The 20,489-nt window shown below is 48.8% G+C and overlaps 4 protein-coding genes across 4 annotated transcripts; all 4 read left to right on the top strand.

Annotated features, from left to right (window-relative positions):
• Positions 1 to 508: 508 nt before the first annotated feature.
• Positions 509 to 2,101, top strand: LOC138843334 (ubiquitin carboxyl-terminal hydrolase 17-like protein 6). Its single transcript, XM_070047140.1, has 2 exons — positions 509 to 533; positions 624 to 2,101. Exons 1-2 carry the CDS (start codon positions 509 to 511, stop codon positions 2,099 to 2,101), a joined length of 1,503 nt encoding a protein of 500 aa, XP_069903241.1.
• A 2,184-nt stretch (positions 2,102 to 4,285) lies between these two features.
• LOC138843333 (ubiquitin carboxyl-terminal hydrolase 17-like protein 13) lies at positions 4,286 to 5,878 on the top strand. The gene is made up of 2 exons (XM_070047139.1): positions 4,286 to 4,310; positions 4,401 to 5,878. Exons 1-2 carry the CDS (start codon positions 4,286 to 4,288, stop codon positions 5,876 to 5,878), a joined length of 1,503 nt encoding a protein of 500 aa, XP_069903240.1.
• Positions 5,879 to 8,072: 2,194 nt separating this feature from the next.
• LOC138843332 (ubiquitin carboxyl-terminal hydrolase 17-like protein 6) lies at positions 8,073 to 9,665 on the top strand. Its single transcript, XM_070047138.1, has 2 exons — positions 8,073 to 8,097; positions 8,188 to 9,665. The coding sequence occupies exons 1-2, from the start codon at positions 8,073 to 8,075 to the stop codon at positions 9,663 to 9,665; spliced, it is 1,503 nt and encodes a 500-aa protein (XP_069903239.1).
• Positions 9,666 to 11,863: 2,198 nt separating this feature from the next.
• On the top strand, positions 11,864 to 13,456 carry LOC138843331 (ubiquitin carboxyl-terminal hydrolase 17-like protein 13). The gene is made up of 2 exons (XM_070047137.1): positions 11,864 to 11,888; positions 11,979 to 13,456. Exons 1-2 carry the CDS (start codon positions 11,864 to 11,866, stop codon positions 13,454 to 13,456), a joined length of 1,503 nt encoding a protein of 500 aa, XP_069903238.1.
• The last annotated feature ends 7,033 nt before the right edge of the window (positions 13,457 to 20,489 follow it).

Below are 20,489 nucleotides of genomic sequence, written 5' to 3'. Positions count from 1 at the left end.
ATGAATGAGGAGAAGGGTTGGAAGGGTTGTATTCCATACGTAAAAAGCTTCTTTGGAGAATATGTACAGAATTGCACAACTAAACAAAAGTTAAAATGTTCCTTTATAAGGGCTCAGCAAACTAAAACCCAAAACCTGCTTTCAGCCATCAGTCTCTCCAGCATTCTTCTTTGTTTTCCTTGAAGAACTCCAAGGCACATAGAAGCACATCATGGCACATCACCAAGTTCCACAAGGCACATGAAAGCCTTATCCTTCACATGCATCTTCCCCAGGTAGTGGAATCAAGCGGTGAAGGCCCAGAGGCTGTGAGGGCGTGAGACCACACCCTAAAGCCCCTAATCCCATCAAGGGCTGGAAGCGGATGGGTGGGTCCTGTAGCAGGTCCAGGGTGTGGCATGCAGTGTGGACTATAAAAGGAGGGGGGAGAGGAACAGGTGGTCCTTGGATGCCAGTCTCAGAGGTGGAAGCATCTTGCTGCCTTGTGACAGTGGCTCCTGGAGACATGATGGCTGCTTCACCTCTCAAGGAAGGTGAGTTCCACTTTAATGACTTGCCAACACGCCAACTTTCCCATTCTAGCTCAGAGGGGGATGATACTCATGGTGGTGTTTGTCTCCCAGGGAAATCACCACCCTCACCTCAGAAAGAGCTCCCGCTGCAAAGTGATTTGGCTTCGGGGGCGACCCATCTGGCTCCCAGTGGAGGAGCTTCTCTGAGCTGCAGCTGGAAGAGACCTTATGGCATTGGGGCCGGTCTGCAGAATACGGGCAACACCTGCTACCTGAATGCAGCCCTGCAGTGTCTCACGTATACCCCACCCCTCGCCAACTATATGCTGTCCCAGGTGCATTCTCAAAGCTGTCGTCGTTCGGATCGCTGCATTCTGTGTGCCGTGGAAACGCACTTTCTCTGGGCCCTGCACAGTCCTGGCGACGTGATCCAGCCCTGTCAAGTGCTGGCTGCTGGCTTTCACACAAACAGGCAGGAAGACGCCCACGAATTTCTGATGTTTGCTCTGGATGTCCTGAAGGCAGCAGGTCTGCCTGGGCTCACGGACGGGGTGGGTCCCCAAGAGGACCAATCTCCATCCCAGCAGATAGTGGGAGGACACTGGAGGTCTCAAATCCAATGTCTCCAGTGCCAAGGCATTTCAGAAACCTTGGACCCTTACCTGGAGATCGCGTTGGATATCAAGACAGCCGACAGTGTGGAGCAAGCTTTGCAGCACTTGGTGCAACCTGAAGAGCTAGCTGGAGAAAACGCCTATCACTGTGCTACCTGCCTACAGAAGACAGCTGCTTCCAAGACACTCACCTTGCAATCGGCTGGCAAGGTGCTTCTCTTTGTATTGAAACGGTTTTCTGAGTTCACGGGTGAGAAACTTGGAGGACAAGTGCACTATCCCGAGTGCCTGGACATGAGACCTTACATGTCTCAGCAGAACGGGAGGCCACTGGACTATGTTCTCTATGCGGTTCTCGTCCACGTTGGCTTGAGGTGTCAATCAGGACACTACTTCTGCTATGTCAAAGCTGGCAGTGGCCACTGGTATAAAATGGATGATGCGAAGGTCACTGCCTGTGACACCACTTGTGTCCTGAATCAAAGTGCCTACGTGCTATTTTATGTCCGCAAGAGTGGAGTTGGAGGAGAACATGGGACAGTGTCTCCAGGCAGGGGACCCTCCGACTTGGAGGCTGCAAACACACGTGGCCATACACCAGGAGAGCTTGAAAGGCCTTCCCCTCTTGAAGCTGGAGAGTCAGAGGAGCACTTGGAGCAAACAACTCAGGACTTGACCTTGGATGCGTGGCAAGCCCTCCAAGCCCAGAGCAGACCAAGGAGTGCATTCAGCCTCAGGACAGTGGAGCCCACGCTGCCCAGCAATGCGATCGTAATTCACCAGGCAAGATCTGCCGCAGGGATGAGGAAGCACCATCCTGACCAGGAAAGGGCCCTGCTGCACGGGGCAGCTGGGCACATCACTCAGCAGGTAGCCATGAATCCTGGCAACCTCCCTTGTCCGGGAGGAAGGAGCAAACCTCCCAAGAGGAAGAACAAACCTGCAAAGAGGCCTCTGTTGTTGCTGTTCCGCTGACGTTAGTGCAAGAGGACTTCACGATTATGTGGTTGGGTGACAGTGCACGAGTTAAGTGTTTGTATTTGCAAGGGCAAAGGGTTTGTCCTTATGAACTGTCCTAGGTGTGAATTGGAAGCTTAGGTTGGAACCAAATGTCTATGTCTTCTGCATTTGCAAGGGGTGAGAGACTGTGTTTTGTGTGAGGCCACAATGTTGGATCGAGATGTGTGCTTTCCAGCGTGTCATGTCGCTAAGCAATTGTTGAGATTGGAGGCACAGAACTCTCTGCTTCATGAAGGAATTCTGAAGCAGCTGAGAAAGATGGGGAATAATGGCCTCCTTCTCCTTTGGCTACAAACAATCCTGCTTCATGCTTTCCTCTCCATCACCTCTCATGGAAGTCTTGGTGACAGATTTCTCCAAGTCAATCGTGAGGGCGAACCTCATGGCCCTCTCTCTTACCACAATGTATGACCTCAGGTTGTCACAGTCCCTGGGAGTTTCGTTGCACCTACTAGGAGCCTCTGGAAATCAACCATTGTCTTGAAGCATCAACCACATTGTGTGATCATCCCAAGCTCCTGAACAGGAGCCCTTCATCCTCCAGAAACGCCACAGTTTGTGTTTCTTAAACTCACAACTGAAATCACAGCGTACTAACCTCCCACACAGGACCTCTGTCCTGAATGAATTGCATTAGGAGAGTTAACTGTGAAATGTGTTTTCAAACAGTTGTGTGTGTGTGTGTGTGTGTGTGTACCTTGTTTGAAATAAAGTAACTAAATTAAAACTGTAAAACTAAACCAAGGAAATTAAAGTATGCCTTTCTAAGGGTTTACCAAATAAAGAAACCTATTTTCCACTCTTAGTCTTTCCAGCGTCCTTCTTTGTTTGCATTTCAGAAATGGAAGCACATACCAGCACATCATGGAGGGGCCAGCACTGTGGCAGAGCAGGGAAAGACGCCGCCTGCCGTGCTGGCATCCCATATGGGCGCGGGTTCAAGTCCCAGCTGCTTGACTTCCGATCCAGCTCTCTGCTATGGCCTGGGAAAGCAGGACAAGGTGGCTTGCAACCTTGGGCCTCTGCACACACATGGCAGACCTGGAAGAAGCTTCTGGCTCAAGGATGTGGATAGGCACAGATCACGTGTTGTGGCAATTTGGGGAGTGAACCATTGGAAGGACAACCTCTCTCTCTCTCTCTCTCTCTCTCTCAGTCTCTCTCCCTTCATGCGTCCCTCCCTGTGCCTCTACATAACAGCACCTTTCAAATTCATATGGAAATCTTAGAAAAGTAGTATAGGGGCCATCGTTGTGGTGCAGTGGGTTAACGCCCTGTCCTGAAATGCCAGCATCCCGTATGGGCACTGGTTTGAGACCCGGCTGCTCCACTTGCAATCTAGCTCTCTGTTATGGCCTTGGAGAGCAGGACAAGATGGCCCAAGCCCTTGGCCGACTGTTCCTGCATGGGAGACATGGAGGAAGCCTCTGTCTCCTGGCTTCAGATTGGTGCAACTCTTGCTTTTTAGGCCAGTAGGGGAGTGAGTAATCGGATGGAACCCTCTCTCTCTCTTTCTCTCTCTCTCTCTCTGCCTCTCCTCGCTCTGTGTAACTCTGACTTTCCAATAAATAAAGAACCATTTAAAAAAGAAGAAAATATATCTTAATGGAGAATGGGACGGGGAATGGCAGATGAATGAGGAGAAGGGTTGGAAGGGTTGTATTCCATACGTAAAAAGCTTCTTTGGAGAATATGTACAGAATTGCACAACTAAACAAAAGTTAAAATGTTCCTTTATAAGGGCTCAGCAAACTAAAACCCAAAACCTGCTTTCAGCCATCAGTCTCTCCAGCATTCTTCTTTGTTTTCCTTGAAGAACTCCAAGGCACATAGAAGCACATCATGGCACATCACCAAGTTCCACAAGGCACATGAAAGCCTTATCCTTCACATGCATCTTCCCCAGGTAGTGGAATCAAGCGGTGAAGGCCCAGAGGCTGTGAGGGCGTGAGACCACACCCTAAAGCCCCTAATCCCATCAAGGGCTGGAAGCGGATGGGTGGGTCCTGTAGCAGGTCCAGGGTGTGGCATGCAGTGTGGACTATAAAAGGAGGGGGGAGAGGAACAGGTGGTCCTTGGATGCCAGTCTCAGAGGTGGAAGCATCTTGCTGCCTTGTGACAGTGGCTCCTGGAGACATGATGGCTGCTTCACCTCTCAAGGAAGGTGAGTTCCACTTTAATGACTTGCCAACACGCCAACTTTCCCATTCTAGCTCAGAGGGGGATGATACTCATGGTGGTGTTTGTCTCCCAGGGAAATCACCACCCTCACCTCAGAAAGAGCTCCCGCTGCAAAGTGATTTGGCTTCGGGGGCGACCCATCTGGCTCCCAGTGGAGGAGCTTCTCTGAGCTGCAGCTGGAAGAGACCTTATGGCATTGGGGCCGGTCTGCAGAATACGGGCAACACCTGCTACCTGAATGCAGCCCTGCAGTGTCTCACGTATACCCCACCCCTCGCCAACTATATGCTGTCCCAGGTGCATTCTCAAAGCTGTCGTCGTTCGGATCGCTGCATTCTGTGTGCCGTGGAAACGCACTTTCTCTGGGCCCTGCACAGTCCTGGCGACGTGATCCAGCCCTGTCAAGTGCTGGCTGCTGGCTTTCACACAAACAGGCAGGAAGACGCCCACGAATTTCTGATGTTTGCTCTGGATGTCCTGAAGGCAGCAGGTCTGCCTGGGCTCACGGACGGGGTGGGTCCCCAAGAGGACCAATCTCCATCCCAGCAGATAGTGGGAGGACACTGGAGGTCTCAAATCCAATGTCTCCAGTGCCAAGGCATTTCAGAAACCTTGGACCCTTACCTGGAGATCGCGTTGGATATCAAGACAGCCGACAGTGTGGAGCAAGCTTTGCAGCACTTGGTGCAACCTGAAGAGCTGGCTGGAGAAAATGCCTATCACTGTGCTACCTGCCGACAGAAGACAGCTGCTTCCAAGACACTCACCTTGCAATCGGCTGGCAAGGTGCTTCTCTTTGTATTGAAACGGTTTTCTGAGTTCACGGGTGAGAAACTTGGAGGACAAGTGCACTATCCCGAGTGCCTGGACATGAGACCTTACATGTCTCAGCAGAACGGGAGGCCACTGGACTATGTTCTCTATGCGGTTCTCGTCCACGTTGGCTTGAGGTGTCAATCAGGACACTACTTCTGCTATGTCAAAGCTGGCAGTGGCCACTGGTATAAAATGGATGATGCGAAGGTCACTGCCTGTGACACCACTTGTGTCCTGAATCAAAGTGCCTACGTGCTATTTTATGTCCGCAAGAGTGGAGTTGGAGGAGAACATGGGACAGTGTCTCCAGGCAGGGAACCCTCCGACTTGGAGGCTGCAAACACACGTGGCCATACACCAGGAGAGCTTGAAAGGCCTTCCCCTCTTGAAGCTGGAGAGTCAGAGGAGCACTTGGAGCAAACAACTCAGGACTTGACCTTGGATGCGTGGCAATCCCTCCAAGCCCAGAACACACCAAGGAGTGCATTCAGCCTCAGGACAGTGGAGCCCACGCTGCCCAGCAATGCGATCGTAATTCACCAGGCAAGATCTGCCGCAGGGATGAGGAAGCACCATCCTGACCAGGAAAGGGCCCTGCTGCACGGGGCAGCTGGGCACATCACTCAGCAGGTAGCCATGAATCCTGGCAACCTCCCTTGTCCGGGAGGAAGGAGCAAACCTCCCAAGAGGAAGAACAAACCTGCAAAGAGGCCTCTGTTGTTGCTGTTCCGCTGACGTTAGTGCAAGAGGACTTCACGATTATGTGGTTGGGTGACAGTGCACGAGTTAAGTGTTTGTATTTGCAAGGGCAAAGGGTTTGTCCTTATGAACTGTCCTAGGTGTGAATTGGAAGCTTAGGTTGGAACCAAATGTCTATGTCTTCTGCATTTGCAAGGGGTGAGAGACTGTGTTTTGTGTGAGGCCACAATGTTGGATCGAGATGTGTGCTTTCCAGCGTGTCATGTCGCTAAGCAATTGTTGAGATTGGAGGCACAGAACTCTCTGCTTCATGAAGGAATTCTGAAGCAGCTGAGAAAGATGGGGAATAATGGCCTCCTTCTCCTTTGGCTACAAACAATCCTGCTTCATGCTTTCCTCTCCATCACCTCTCATGGAAGTCTTGGTGACAGATTTCTCCAAGTCAATCGTGAGGGCGAACCTCATGGCCCTCTCTCTTACCACAATGTATGACCTCAGGTTGTCACAGTCCCTGGGAGTTTCGTTGCACCTACTAGGAGCCTCTGGAAATCAACCATTGTCTTGAAGCATCAACCACATTGTGTGATCATCCCAAGCTCCTGAACAGGAGCCCTTCGTCCTCCAGAATCGCCACAGTTTGTGTTTCTTAAACTCACAACTGAAATCACAGCGTACTAACCTCCCACACAGGACCTCTGTCCTGAATGAATTGCATTAGGAGAGTTAACTGTGAAATGTGTTTTCAAACAGTTGTGTGTGTGTGTGTGTGTGTGTGTACCTTGTTTGAAATAAAGTAACTAAATTAAAACTGTAAAACTAAACCAAGGAAATTAAAGTATGCCTTTCTAAGGGTTTACCAAATAAAGAAACCTATTTTCCACTCTTAGTCTTTCCAGCGTTCTTCTTTGTTTGCATTTCAGAAATGGAAGCACATACCAGCACATCATGGAGGGGCCGGCACTGTGGCAGAGCAGGGGAAGACGCCGCCTGCCGTGCTGGCATCCCATATGGGCGCGGGTTCAAGTCCCAGCTGCTTGACTTCCGATCCAGCTCTCTGCTATGGCCTGGGAAAGCAGGACAAGGTGGCTTGCAACCTTGGGCCTCTGCACACACATGGCAGACCTGGAAGAAGCTTCTGGCTCAAGGATGTGGATAGGCACAGATCATGTGTTGTGGCAATTTGGGGAGTGAACCATTGGAAGGACAACTTCTCTCTCTCTCTCTCTCTCTCTCTCTCTCTCTCTCAGTCTCTCTCCCTTCATGCGTCCCTCCCTGTGCCTCTACATAACAGCACCTTTCAAATTCATATGGAAATCTTAGAAAAGTAGTATAGGGGCCATCGTTGTGGTGCAGTGGGTTAACGCCCTGTCCTGAAATGCCAGCATCCCGTATGGGCACTGGTTTGAGACCCGGCTGCTCCACTTGCAATCTAGCTCTCTGTTATGGCCTTGGAGAGCAGGACAAGATGGCCCAAGCCCTTGGCCGACTGTTCCTGCATGGGAGACATGGAGGAAGCCTCTGTCTCCTGGCTTCAGATTGGTGCAACTCTTGCTTTTTAGGCCAGTAGGGGAGTGAGTAATCGGATGGAACCCTCTCTCTCTCTTTCTCTCTCTCTCTCTCTGCCTCTCCTCGCTCTGTGTAACTCTGACTTTCCAATAAATAAAGAACCATTTAAAAAAGAAGAAAATATATCTTAATGGAGAATGGGACGGGGAATGGCAGATGAATGAGGAGAAGGGTTGGAAGGGTTGTATTCCATACGTAAAAAGCTTCTTTGGAGAATATGTACAGAATTGCACAACTAAACAAAAGTTAAAATGTTCCTTTATAAGGGCTCAGCAAACTAAAACCCAAAACCTGCTTTCAGCCATCAGTCTCTCCAGCATTCTTCTTTGTTTTCCTTGAAGAACTCCAAGGCACATAGAAGCACATCATGGCACATCACCAAGTTCCACAAGGCACATGAAAGCCTTATCCTTCACATGCATCTTCCCCAGGTAGTGGAATCAAGCGGTGAAGGCCCAGAGGCTGTGAGGGCGTGAGACCACACCCTAAAGCCCCTAATCCCATCAAGGGCTGGAAGCGGATGGGTGGGTCCTGTAGCAGGTCCAGGGTGTGGCATGCAGTGTGGACTATAAAAGGAGGGGGGAGAGGAACAGGTGGTCCTTGGATGCCAGTCTCAGAGGTGGAAGCATCTTGCTGCCTTGTGACAGTGGCTCCTGGAGACATGATGGCTGCTTCACCTCTCAAGGAAGGTGAGTTCCACTTTAATGACTTGCCAACACGCCAACTTTCCCATTCTAGCTCAGAGGGGGATGATACTCATGGTGGTGTTTGTCTCCCAGGGAAATCACCACCCTCACCTCAGAAAGAGCTCCCGCTGCAAAGTGATTTGGCTTCGGGGGCGACCCATCTGGCTCCCAGTGGAGGAGCTTCTCTGAGCTGCAGCTGGAAGAGACCTTATGGCATTGGGGCCGGTCTGCAGAATACGGGCAACACCTGCTACCTGAATGCAGCCCTGCAGTGTCTCACGTATACCCCACCCCTCGCCAACTATATGCTGTCCCAGGTGCATTCTCAAAGCTGTCGTCGTTCGGATCGCTGCATTCTGTGTGCCGTGGAAACGCACTTTCTCTGGGCCCTCCACAGTCCTGGCGACGTGATCCAGCCCTGTCAAGTGCTGGCTGCTGGCTTTCACACAAACAGGCAGGAAGACGCCCACGAATTTCTGATGTTTGCTCTGGATGTCCTGAAGGCAGCAGGTCTGCCTGGGCTCACGGACGGGGTGGGTCCCCAAGAGGACCAATCTCCATCCCAGCAGATAGTGGGAGGACACTGGAGGTCTCAAATCCAATGTCTCCAGTGCCAAGGCATTTCAGAAACCTTGGACCCTTACCTGGAGATCGCGTTGGATATCAAGACAGCCGACAGTGTGGAGCAAGCTTTGCAGCACTTGGTGCAACCTGAAGAGCTAGCTGGAGAAAACGCCTATCACTGTGCTACCTGCCTACAGAAGACAGCTGCTTCCAAGACACTCACCTTGCAATCGGCTGGCAAGGTGCTTCTCTTTGTATTGAAACGGTTTTCTGAGTTCACGGGTGAGAAACTTGGAGGACAAGTGCACTATCCCGAGTGCCTGGACATGAGACCTTACATGTCTCAGCAGAACGGGAGGCCACTGGACTATGTTCTCTATGCGGTTCTCGTCCACGTTGGCTTGAGGTGTCAATCAGGACACTACTTCTGCTATGTCAAAGCTGGCAATGGCCACTGGTATAAAATGGATGATGCGAAGGTCACTGCCTGTGACACCACTTGTGTCCTGAATCAAAGTGCCTACGTGCTATTTTATGTCCGCAAGAGTGGAGTTGGAGGAGAACATGGGACAGTGTCTCCAGGCAGGGGACCCTCCGACTTGGAGGCTGCAAACACACGTGGCCATACACCAGGAGAGCTTGAAAGGCCTTCCCCTCTTGAAGCTGGAGAGTCAGAGGAGCACTTGGAGCAAACAACTCAGGACTTGACCTTGGATGCGTGGCAAGCCCTCCAAGCCCAGAGCAGACCAAGGAGTGCATTCAGCCTCAGGACAGTGGAGCCCACGCTGCCCAGCAATGCGATCGTAATTCACCAGGCAAGATCTGCCGCAGGGATGAGGAAGCACCATCCTGACCAGGAAAGGGCCCTGCTGCACGGGGCAGCTGGGCACATCACTCAGCAGGTAGCCATGAATCCTGGCAACCTCCCTTGTCCGGGAGGAAGGAGCAAACCTCCCAAGAGGAAGAACAAACCTGCAAAGAGGCCTCTGTTGTTGCTGTTCCGCTGACGTTAGTGCAAGAGGACTTCACGATTATGTGGTTGGGTGACAGTGCACGAGTTAAGTGTTTGTATTTGCAAGGGCAAAGGGTTTGTCCTTATGAACTGTCCTAGGTGTGAATTGGAAGCTTAGGTTGGAACCAAATGTCTATGTCTTCTGCATTTGCAAGGGGTGAGAGACTGTGTTTTGTGTGAGGCCACAATGTTGGATCGAGATGTGTGCTTTCCAGCGTGTCATGTCGCTAAGCAATTGTTGAGATTGGAGGCACAGAACTCTCTGCTTCATGAAGGAATTCTGAAGCAGCTGAGAAAGATGGGGAATAATGGCCTCCTTCTCCTTTGGCTACAAACAATCCTGCTTCATGCTTTCCTCTCCATCACCTCTCATGGAAGTCTTGGTGACAGATTTCTCCAAGTCAATCGTGAGGGCGAACCTCATGGCCCTCTCTCTTACCACAATGTATGACCTCAGGTTGTCACAGTCCCTGGGAGTTTCGTTGCACCTACTAGGAGCCTCTGGAAATCAACCATTGTCTTGAAGCATCAACCACATTGTGTGATCATCCCAAGCTCCTGAACAGGAGCCCTTCGTCCTCCAGAATCGCCACAGTTTGTGTTTCTTAAACTCACAACTGAAATCACAGCGTACTAACCTCCCACACAGGACCTCTGTCCTGAATGAATTGCATTAGGAGAGTTAACTGTGAAATGTGTTTTCAAACAGTTGTGTGTGTGTGTGTGTGTGTGTGTGTACCTTGTTTGAAATAAAGTAACTAAATTAAAACTGTAAAACTAAACCAAGGAAATTAAAGTATGCCTTTCTAAGGGTTTACCAAATAAAGAAACCTATTTTCCACTCTTAGTCTTTCCAGCGTCCTTCTTTGTTTGCATTTCAGAAATGGAAGCACATACCAGCACATCATGGAGGGGCCAGCACTGTGGCAGAGCAGGGAAAGACGCCGCCTGCCGTGCTGGCATCCCATATGGGCGCGGGTTCAAGTCCCAGCTGCTTGACTTCCGATCCAGCTCTCTGCTATGGCCTGGGAAAGCAGGACAAGGTGGCTTGCAACCTTGGGCCTCTGCACACACATGGCAGACCTGGAAGAAGCTTCTGGCTCAAGGATGTGGATAGGCACAGATCATGTGTTGTGGCAATTTGGGGAGTGAACCATTGGAAGGACAACCTCTCTCTCTCTCTCTCTCTCTCTCTCTCAGTCTCTCTCCCTTCATGCGTCCCTCCCTGTGCCTCTACATAACAGCACCTTTCAAATTCATATGGAAATCTTAGAAAAGTAGTATAGGGGCCATCGTTGTGGTGCAGTGGGTTAACGCCCTGTCCTGAAATGCCAGCATCCCGTATGGGCACTGGTTTGAGACCCGGCTGCTCCACTTGCAATCTAGCTCTCTGTTATGGCCTTGGAGAGCAGGACAAGATGGCCCAAGCCCTTGGCCGACTGTTCCTGCATGGGAGACATGGAGGAAGCCTCTGTCTCCTGGCTTCAGATTGGTGCAACTCTTGCTTTTTAGGCCAGTAGGCGAGTGAGTAATCGGATGGAACCCTCTCTCTCTCTTTCTCTCTCTTTCTCTCTCTCTCTCTCTGCCTCTCCTCGCTCTGTGTAACTCTGACTTTCCAATAAATAAAGAACCATTTAAAAAAGAAGAAAATATATCTTAATGGAGAATGGGACGGGGAATGGCAGATGAATGAGGAGAAGGGTTGGAAGGGTTGTATTCCATACGTAAAAAGCTTCTTTGGAGAATATGTACAGAATTGCAAAACTAAACAAAAGTTAAAATGTTCCTTTATAAGGGCTCAGCAAACTAAAACCCAAAACCTGCTTTCAGCCATCAGTCTCTCCAGCATTCTTCTTTGTTTTCCTTGAAGAACTCCAAGGCACATAGAAGCACATCATGGCACATCACCAAGTTCCACAAGGCACATGAAAGCCTTATCCTTCACATGCATCTTCCCCAGGTAGTGGAATCAAGCGGTGAAGGCCCAGAGGCTGTGAGGGCGTGAGACCACACCCTAAAGCCCCTAATCCCATCAAGGGCTGGAAGCGGATGGGTGGGTCCTGTAGCAGGTCCAGGGTGTGGCATGCAGTGTGGACTATAAAAGGAGGGGGGAGAGGAACAGGTGGTCCTTGGATGCCAGTCTCAGAGGTGGAAGCATCTTGCTGCCTTGTGACAGTGGCTCCTGGAGACATGATGGCTGCTTCACCTCTCAAGGAAGGTGAGTTCCACTTTAATGACTTGCCAACACGCCAACTTTCCCATTCTAGCTCAGAGGGGGATGATACTCATGGTGGTGTTTGTCTCCCAGGGAAATCACCACCCTCACCTCAGAAAGAGCTCCCGCTGCAAAGTGATTTGGCTTCGGGGGCGACCCATCTGGCTCCCAGTGGAGGAGCTTCTCTGAGCTGCAGCTGGAAGAGACCTTATGGCATTGGGGCCGGTCTGCAGAATACGGGCAACACCTGCTACCTGAATGCAGCCCTGCAGTGTCTCACGTATACCCCACCCCTCGCCAACTATATGCTGTCCCAGGTGCATTCTCAAAGCTGTCGTCGTTCGGATCGCTGCATTCTGTGTGCCGTGGAAACGCACTTTCTCTGGGCCCTGCACAGTCCTGGCGACGTGATCCAGCCCTGTCAAGTGCTGGCTGCTGGCTTTCACACAAACAGGCAGGAAGACGCCCACGAATTTCTGATGTTTGCTCTGGATGTCCTGAAGGCAGCAGGTCTGCCTGGGCTCACGGACGGGGTGGGTCCCCAAGAGGACCAATCTCCATCCCAGCAGATAGTGGGAGGACACTGGAGGTCTCAAATCCAATGTCTCCAGTGCCAAGGCATTTCAGAAACCTTGGACCCTTACCTGGAGATCGCGTTGGATATCAAGACAGCCGACAGTGTGGAGCAAGCTTTGCAGCACTTGGTGCAACCTGAAGAGCTAGCTGGAGAAAACGCCTATCACTGTGCTACCTGCCGACAGAAGACAGCTGCTTCCAAGACACTCACCTTGCAATCGGCTGGCAAGGTGCTTCTCTTTGTATTGAAACGGTTTTCTGAGTTCACGGGTGAGAAACTTGGAGGACAAGTGCACTATCCCGAGTGCCTGGACATGAGACCTTACATGTCTCAGCAGAACGGGAGGCCACTGGACTATGTTCTCTATGCGGTTCTCGTCCACGTTGGCTTGAGGTGTCAATCAGGACACTACTTCTGCTATGTCAAAGCTGGCAGTGGCCACTGGTATAAAATGGATGATGCGAAGGTCACTGCCTGTGACACCACTTGTGTCCTGAATCAAAGTGCCTACGTGCTATTTTATGTCCGCAAGAGTGGAGTTGGAGGAGAACATGGGACAGTGTCTCCAGGCAGGGGACCCTCCGACTTGGAGGCTGCAAACACACGTGGCCATACACCAGGAGAGCTTGAAAGGCCTTCCCCTCTTGAAGCTGGAGAGTCAGAGGAGCACTTGGAGCAAACAACTCAGGACTTGACCTTGGATGCGTGGCAATCCCTCCAAGCCCAGAACACACCAAGGAGTGCATTCAGCCTCAGGACAGTGGAGCCCACGCTGCCCAGCAATGCGATCGTAATTCACCAGGCAAGATCTGCCGCAGGGATGAGGAAGCACCATCCTGACCAGGAAAGGGCCCTGCTGCACGGGGCAGCTGGGCACATCACTCAGCAGGTAGCCATGAATCCTGGCAACCTCCCTTGTCCGGGAGGAAGGAGCAAACCTCCCAAGAGGAAGAACAAACCTGCAAAGAGGCCTCTGTTGTTGCTGTTCCGCTGACGTTAGTGCAAGAGGACTTCACGATTATGTGGTTGGGTGACAGTGCACGAGTTAAGTGTTTGTATTTGCAAGGGCAAAGGGTTTGTCCTTATGAACTGTCCTAGGTGTGAATTGGAAGCTTAGGTTGGAACCAAATGTCTATGTCTTCTGCATTTGCAAGGGGTGAGAGACTGTGTTTTGTGTGAGGCCACAATGTTGGATCGAGATGTGTGCTTTCCAGCGTGTCATGTCGCTAAGCAATTGTTGAGATTGGAGGCACAGAACTCTCTGCTTCATGAAGGAATTCTGAAGCAGCTGAGAAAGATGGGGAATAATGGCCTCCTTCTCCTTTGGCTACAAACAATCCTGCTTCATGCTTTCCTCTCCATCACCTCTCATGGAAGTCTTGGTGACAGATTTCTCCAAGTCAATCGTGAGGGCGAACCTCATGGCCCTCTCTCTTACCACAATGTATGACCTCAGGTTGTCACAGTCCCTGGGAGTTTCGTTGCACCTACTAGGAGCCTCTGGAAATCAACCATTGTCTTGAAGCATCAACCACATTGTGTGATCATCCCAAGCTCCTGAACAGGAGCCCTTCATCCTCCAGAATCGCCACAGTTTGTGTTTGTTAAACTCACAACTGAAATCACAGCGTACTAACCTCCCACACAGGACCTCTGTCCTGAATGAATTGCATTAGGAGAGTTAACTGTGAAATGTGTTTTCAAACAGTTGTGTGTGTGTGTGTGATTGTGTGTACCTTGTTTGAAATAAAGTAACTAAATTTTTTTTTTATCTTTTATTTAATGAATATAAATTTCCAAAGCACGTCTCATGGGTTATGATGGCTTTCCCCCCCATACCGTCCCTCCCACCCACCTCCCTCCCCTTTCCCACTCCCTCTCCCCTTCCATCCACATCAAGATTCATTTTCGATTATCTTAGTATACAGAAGATCAGCTTAGTATACCTTAAGTAAGGATTTCAACAGTTTGTTCCCACACAGAAACATAAAGTGAAAAATAATAGATGATTTTTTTTAAATGACGATGAAATCAGATCAGACCTATTGTCATGTTTAATCCCAGTGAGAGTCAAGTTGGGAATTGATAGTTTCTTTATTTTTTTTTTTAACAGAAGATCAGTTTAGTGTACATTAAGTAAAGATTTCAATCGTTTGCACCCCCATAGAAACACAAAGTGAAATATACTGTTTGAGTACTCGTTATAGCATCAAGCCTCATTGTACAGCACATTAAGGACAGAGATCCTACATGAGGAGTAAGTGCACAGTGACTCCTGTTGTTGACTTTACCAATTGACACTCCTGTCTATGGCATCAGTAATCTCCCTATGCACCAGTCACGAGTTTCCAAGGCTATGGAAGCCCCTTGAGTTCTCCGACTCTTATCTTGTTTAGACAAGGTCATAGTCAAAGTGGAGTTTCTCTCCTCCCTTCAGAGAAAGGCACCTCCCTCTTTGAAGACCTGTTCTTTCCACTGGGATCTCACTCAATTTCAGTTCACAATTGATCATAATGAAAGGACTAAGAGTCAAAGGGAGCACATAAACAAGTCTAGTATCTGCTAACACTAACCGATAGAATAAATAAAGGGGAGAGTGATCCAACATGGGAAGTGAGATACTCAGCAGACTCATAGAATGGCGGATGTCCTAAATAGCACTCTGGCCTCAGAATCAGCCCTAAAGGCACTCGGATCTGGCTGAAAAGCCCATGAGAGTATTTCAGGCATGGAAAGCCAAGACACTCTGAAATAAAGTAACTAAATTAAAACTGTAAAACTAAACCAAGGAAATTAAAGTATGCCTTTCTAAGGGTTTACCAAATAAAGAAACCTATTTTCCACTCTTAGTCTTTCCAGCGTTCTTCTTTGTTTGCATTTCAGAAATGGAAGCACATACCAGCACATCATGGAGGGGCCGGCACTGTGGCAGAGCAGGGAAAGCCGCCGCCTGCCGTGCTGGCATCCCATATGGGCGCGGGTTCAAGTCCCAGCTGCTTGACTTCCGATCCAGCTCTCTGCTATGGCCTGGGAAAGCAGGACAAGGTGGCTTGCAACCTTGGGCCTCTGCACACACATGGCAGACCTGGAAGAAGCTTCTGGCTCAAGGATGTGGATAGGCACAGATCATGTGTTGTGGCAATTTGGGGAGTGAACCATTGGAAGGACAACCTCTCTCTCTCTCTCTCTCTCTCTCTCTCTCTCTCAGTCTCTCTCCCTTCATGCGTCCCTCCCTGTGCCTCTACATAACAGCACCTTTCAAATTCATATGGAAATCTTAGAAAAGTAGTATAGGGGCCATTTTTGTGGTACAGTGGGTTAACGCCCTGTCCTGAAATGCCAGCATCCCGTATGGGCACTGGTTTGAGACCTGGCTGCTCCACTTGCAATCTAGCTCTCTGTTATGGCCTTGGAGAGCAGGACAAGATGGCCCAAGCCCTTGGCCGACTGTTCCTGCATGGGAGACATGGAGGAAGCCTCTGTCTCCTGGCTTCAGATTGGTGCAACTCTTGCTTTTTAGGCCAGTAGGGGAGTGAGTAATCGGATGGAACCCTCTCTCTCTCTTTCTCTCTCTCTCTCTGCCTCTCCTCGCTCTGTGTAACTCTGACTTTCCAATAAATAAAGAACCATTTAAAAAAGAAGAAAATGTATCGTAATGAAGAATGGGACAGGGAATGGCAGATGAATGAGGAGAAGGGTTGGAAGGGTTGTATTCCATACGTAAAAAGCTTCTTTGGAGAATATGTACAGAATTGCAAAACTAAACAAAAGTTAAAATGTTCCTTTATAAGGGCTCAGCAAACTAAAACCCAAAACCTGCTTTCAGCCATCAGTCTCTCCAGCATTCTTCTTTGTTTTCCTTGAAGAACTCCAAGGCACATAGAAGCACATCATGGCACATCACCAAGTTCCACAAGGCACATGAAAGCCTTATCCTTCACATGCATCTTCCCCAGGTAGTGGAATCAAGCGGTGAAGGCCCAGAGGCTGTGAGGGCATGAGACCACACCTTAAAGCCCCGAATCCCATCAAGGGCTGGAAGCGGATGGGTGGGTCCTGTAGCAGGTCCAGGGTGTGACATGCAGTGTGGACTATAAAAGGAGGGGGGAGAGGAACAGGTAGGTGGTCCTTGGATGCCAGTCTCAGAGGTGGAAGCATCTTGCTGCCTTGTGACAGTGGCTCCTGGAGACATGATGGCTGCTTCACCTCTCAAGGAAGGTGAGTTCCACTTTAATGACTTGCCAACACGCCAACTTTCCCATTCTAGCTCAGAGGGGGATGATACTCATGGTGGTGTTTGTCTCCCAGGGAAATCACCACCCTCACCTCAGAAAGAGCTCCCGCTGCAAAGTGATTTGGCTTCGGGGGCGACCCATCTGGCTCCCAGTGGAGGAGCTTCTCTGAGCTGCAGCTGGAAGAGACCTTATGGCATTGGGGCCGGTCTGCAGAATACGGGCAACACCTGCTACCTGAATGCAGCCCTGCAGTGTCTCACGTATACCCCACCCCTCGCCAACTATATGCTGTCCCAGGTGCATTCTCAAAGCTGTCGTCGTTCGGATCACTGCATTCTGTGTGCCGTGGAAACGCACTTTCCCTTGGCCCTCCACAGTCCTGGCGACGTGATCCAGCCCTGTCAAGTGCTGGCTGCTGGCTTTCACACAAACAGGCAGGAAGACGCCCACGAATTTCTGATGTTTGCTCTGGATGTCCTGAAGGCAGCAGGTCTGCCTGGGCTCACGGACGGGGTGGGTCCCCAAGAGGACCAATCTCCATCCCAGCAGATAGTGGGAGGACACTGGAGGTCTCAAATCCAATGTCTCCAGTGCCAAGGCTAAACTAAACCAAGTAGGGGGTGGAGCCAAGATGGCGGAATAGTGAGGGCGCGCACCGATAGTCCGGGAAAATTTAGTTTAATAAAAGGGGAGTTACGGTAGCCTCAGAAAAAAGAACCAGGAAAATGTTGCAGGGGAAACTCTTCTGGATCCAGTGGCCGTGAATCGGAGGATCTACTGGGAGAACAAGGTCGCGCACCGCGTGGAAGCCAAGCCGCGGGACCGAGCAGGGTCTGCGCGCCAGTGCTCAAAGGGGAGTGCATGCCACACACACAACAGTGGTGAGACTTGGGATGTTCAGGGCTCCGAGTCCTCACATCGGCGCTGGAAGGGGAGGTGAGCTCAATAACCCGAGACATTGGTGGGGAAACGGGGTCAGAATCTAGAGGGGGGCCGGAAAGTGCAGCAAACTCACTACCGGAAAGAAGGAAAAAAAGCTTCCAGGTTTCTCTTCCCCCTAACCTTGCAAAGGTTACAAGGCTGCAAGGCTTGAAGAATTCCCAAGAGACAAAGAGCAGGCCCCCTCTCTGGATTTACATACCAATGGGGGAGAGCTAAGGAACTGAGTCACTACAATTCAGTAGCCTAGGCAACCCAGTGGGACTCCAGAGGAGCCTAAGGGACTCTGGGACTCTGTGGGTAGAAGCCAAAGACTGGAAGCCCTGCGGTGTTACTTACCCCCTGAATAAATAAAATACATAAATAAATAAAAAGAGAGAGATTTACCACGCATAACCTGAGGGTGTCACCTTTGCACACCCTTAACCAGGAAGAACCAGGCAGAGCTCTCAGGCAGCACCCATCTCAAGCCTACAAGGCTCCTCCATCAGCAGGCAGTCCACTTAACACGGACACAGTAAAAAAAAAAAAAAACGCACAGTGACGCAAGAAGAATTAACTATGCCGAGTAACAAACACAGAAATAGAGGGAACAAGATCAACGATGACACTATGATGCCTCCAAATAAGCAAAAGTCCCCAAGCCAAGATTATGAAGATGATGAGATAGAAGAAATGCAAGATACGGATTTCAAAAAATTTATGATAAGAACATTTAGAAGTTTTCAAAAGCAAATCCTTGAACTACAGAAATCCTTATTGGACAAGATTGAAAATCTCTCTCGTGAAAATGAAATTTTAAGGAAGAGTCAAAATGAAACTCAGAAACTAGTAGAACAGGAAAGTGTGATAGTGAAGAGAAATCAAAATGAAATGAAGAGCTCAATAGATCAAATGACAAACACATTAGAAAGCCTTAAAAACAGAATGGGTGAAGCAGAAGAGAGAATATCGGACTTAGAAGATAGAGCACAGGAAAACATACAGTCAAACCAAAGAAAAGAAGAGGAAATTAGAAATCTAAAAAATATTGTTGGGAATCTACAGGATACTATTAAAAAAACCAACATTCGATTTCTAGGAGTTCCTGAAGGCATGGAGAGGGAGAAAGGATTAGAAGGCCTTTTTAGTGAGATACTAGCAGAGAACTTTCCAGGTTTGGAGAAGGACAGAGACATCCTAGTACAGGAAGCTCATAGAACCCCCAATAAACATGACCAAAAGAGATCCTCACCACGACACGTGGTAATTAAACTTACCACAGTGAAACATAAAGAAAAGATCCTAAAATGTGCAAGAGAGAAACGTCAGATTACTCTCAGAGGATCTCCAATCAGACTCACAGCAGACTTCTCATCAGAAACACTACAGGCTAGGAGGGAATGGCGAGACATAGCACAGGTGCTAAGAGAAAAAAATTGCCAGCCCAGAATATTATATCCTGCCAAGCTCTCATTTGTGAATGAAGGTGAAATAAAGACCTTTCATAGCAAACAGAAATTGGAGGACTTTGTGGCCACTCGTCCGGCCCTGCAAAAGATACTTGAAGATGTGCTACACTCAGAAACACAGAAACACGGCCATCAATATGAAAGAAGGGAAAGGAAGAACACCTACCAGTAAAAGAGCATGGGAAGCTCAAAGCATATACTAGAAAATATTTCCGGGAAAATGGCAGGGCAAAGTCACTACGTATCAATAGTCACATTGAACATTAATGGTCTGAATTCTTCAGGTAAAAGACACCGTTTGGCTGACTGGCTCAAAGAACACAACCCAACTATTTGTTGCCTACAAGAAACACATCTCTCTAACAAAGAGGCAAGCAGACTGAAAGTGAAAGGTTGGAAAAAGATATTCCATGCCAACAGAAACCAAAAAAAAAGCAGGTGTAGCCATATTAATATCAGACAAAATAAACTTTAATACAAAAACTGTTAAGAGAGACAAAGAGGGACACTATATAATGATTAAGGGTTCAATTCAACAGGAAGATGTAACTATTATAAATGTATATGCACCTAATTACAGGGCACCAGTCTATTTAAAAGATATGTTAAGGGACTTAAAGGGAGATTTAGATTCCAATACAATAGTACTGGGGGACTTCAATACTCCACTCTCAGAAATAGACAGATCATCCGGACAGAAGATCAACAAGGAAACAGCAGATTTAATTGACACTATTGCCCAAATGGATCTAACAGATATCTACAGAACTTTCAACCCTACATCTACAGACTTCACATTCTTCTCAGCAGCGCATGGAACCTTCTCCAGGATTGATCACATACTAGGCCATAAAGCAAGTCTCAGCAAATTTAAAAGAATTAGAATCATACCATGCAGCTTCTCAGACCACAGCGGAATGAAGCTGGAAATTAGCAACTCAGGAAACCCCAGAAAGTATGCAAACACATGGAGACTGAACAACATGCTCCTGAATGCACACTGGGTCATTCAAGAAATCAAAAGAGAAATCAAAAACTTTCTGGAAGTAAATGAAGACAACAACACAACATATCAAAACTTATGGGATACAGCAAAAGCAGTATTGAGAGGCAAATTTATAGCAATAGGTGCCTATATCAAGAAATTGGAAAGGTACCAAATAAATGAGCTTTCAGCCTATCTCAAGGACCTAGAAAAACTGCAGCAAACCAAACCCAAATCTAGTAGGAGAAGAGAAATAATTAAAACCAGAGAAGAAATTAACAGGATTGAATCCAAAAAAAACACTACAAAAAATCAGCCAAGCGAGAAGCTGGTTTTTTGAAAAAATAAACAAAATTGACACCCCATTGGCCCAACTAACTAAAAAAAGAAGAGAAAAGACCCAAATCAATAAAATCA

This window comes from Oryctolagus cuniculus, chromosome 8 (assembly GCF_964237555.1).
Source record: "Oryctolagus cuniculus chromosome 8, mOryCun1.1, whole genome shotgun sequence".
Lineage (NCBI taxonomy): Eukaryota > Metazoa > Chordata > Mammalia > Lagomorpha > Leporidae > Oryctolagus > Oryctolagus cuniculus.
The sequence above is the reverse complement of the archived record's forward strand: the minus strand, read 5'-3'. Positions and strand labels throughout refer to the sequence as shown.

Coding starts and splice junctions, on each gene's coding strand:
- LOC138843334 (XM_070047140.1), top strand. CDS start 509: ATGGCTGCTTCACCTCTCAAGGAAG. Junction 534..623: donor TGCTTCACCTCTCAAGGAAG/GTGAGTTCCACT, acceptor TTTGTCTCCCAG/GGAAATCACCACCCTCACCT.
- LOC138843333 (XM_070047139.1), top strand. CDS start 4,286: ATGGCTGCTTCACCTCTCAAGGAAG. Junction 4,311..4,400: donor TGCTTCACCTCTCAAGGAAG/GTGAGTTCCACT, acceptor TTTGTCTCCCAG/GGAAATCACCACCCTCACCT.
- LOC138843331 (XM_070047137.1), top strand. CDS start 11,864: ATGGCTGCTTCACCTCTCAAGGAAG. Junction 11,889..11,978: donor TGCTTCACCTCTCAAGGAAG/GTGAGTTCCACT, acceptor TTTGTCTCCCAG/GGAAATCACCACCCTCACCT.
- LOC138843332 (XM_070047138.1), top strand. CDS start 8,073: ATGGCTGCTTCACCTCTCAAGGAAG. Junction 8,098..8,187: donor TGCTTCACCTCTCAAGGAAG/GTGAGTTCCACT, acceptor TTTGTCTCCCAG/GGAAATCACCACCCTCACCT.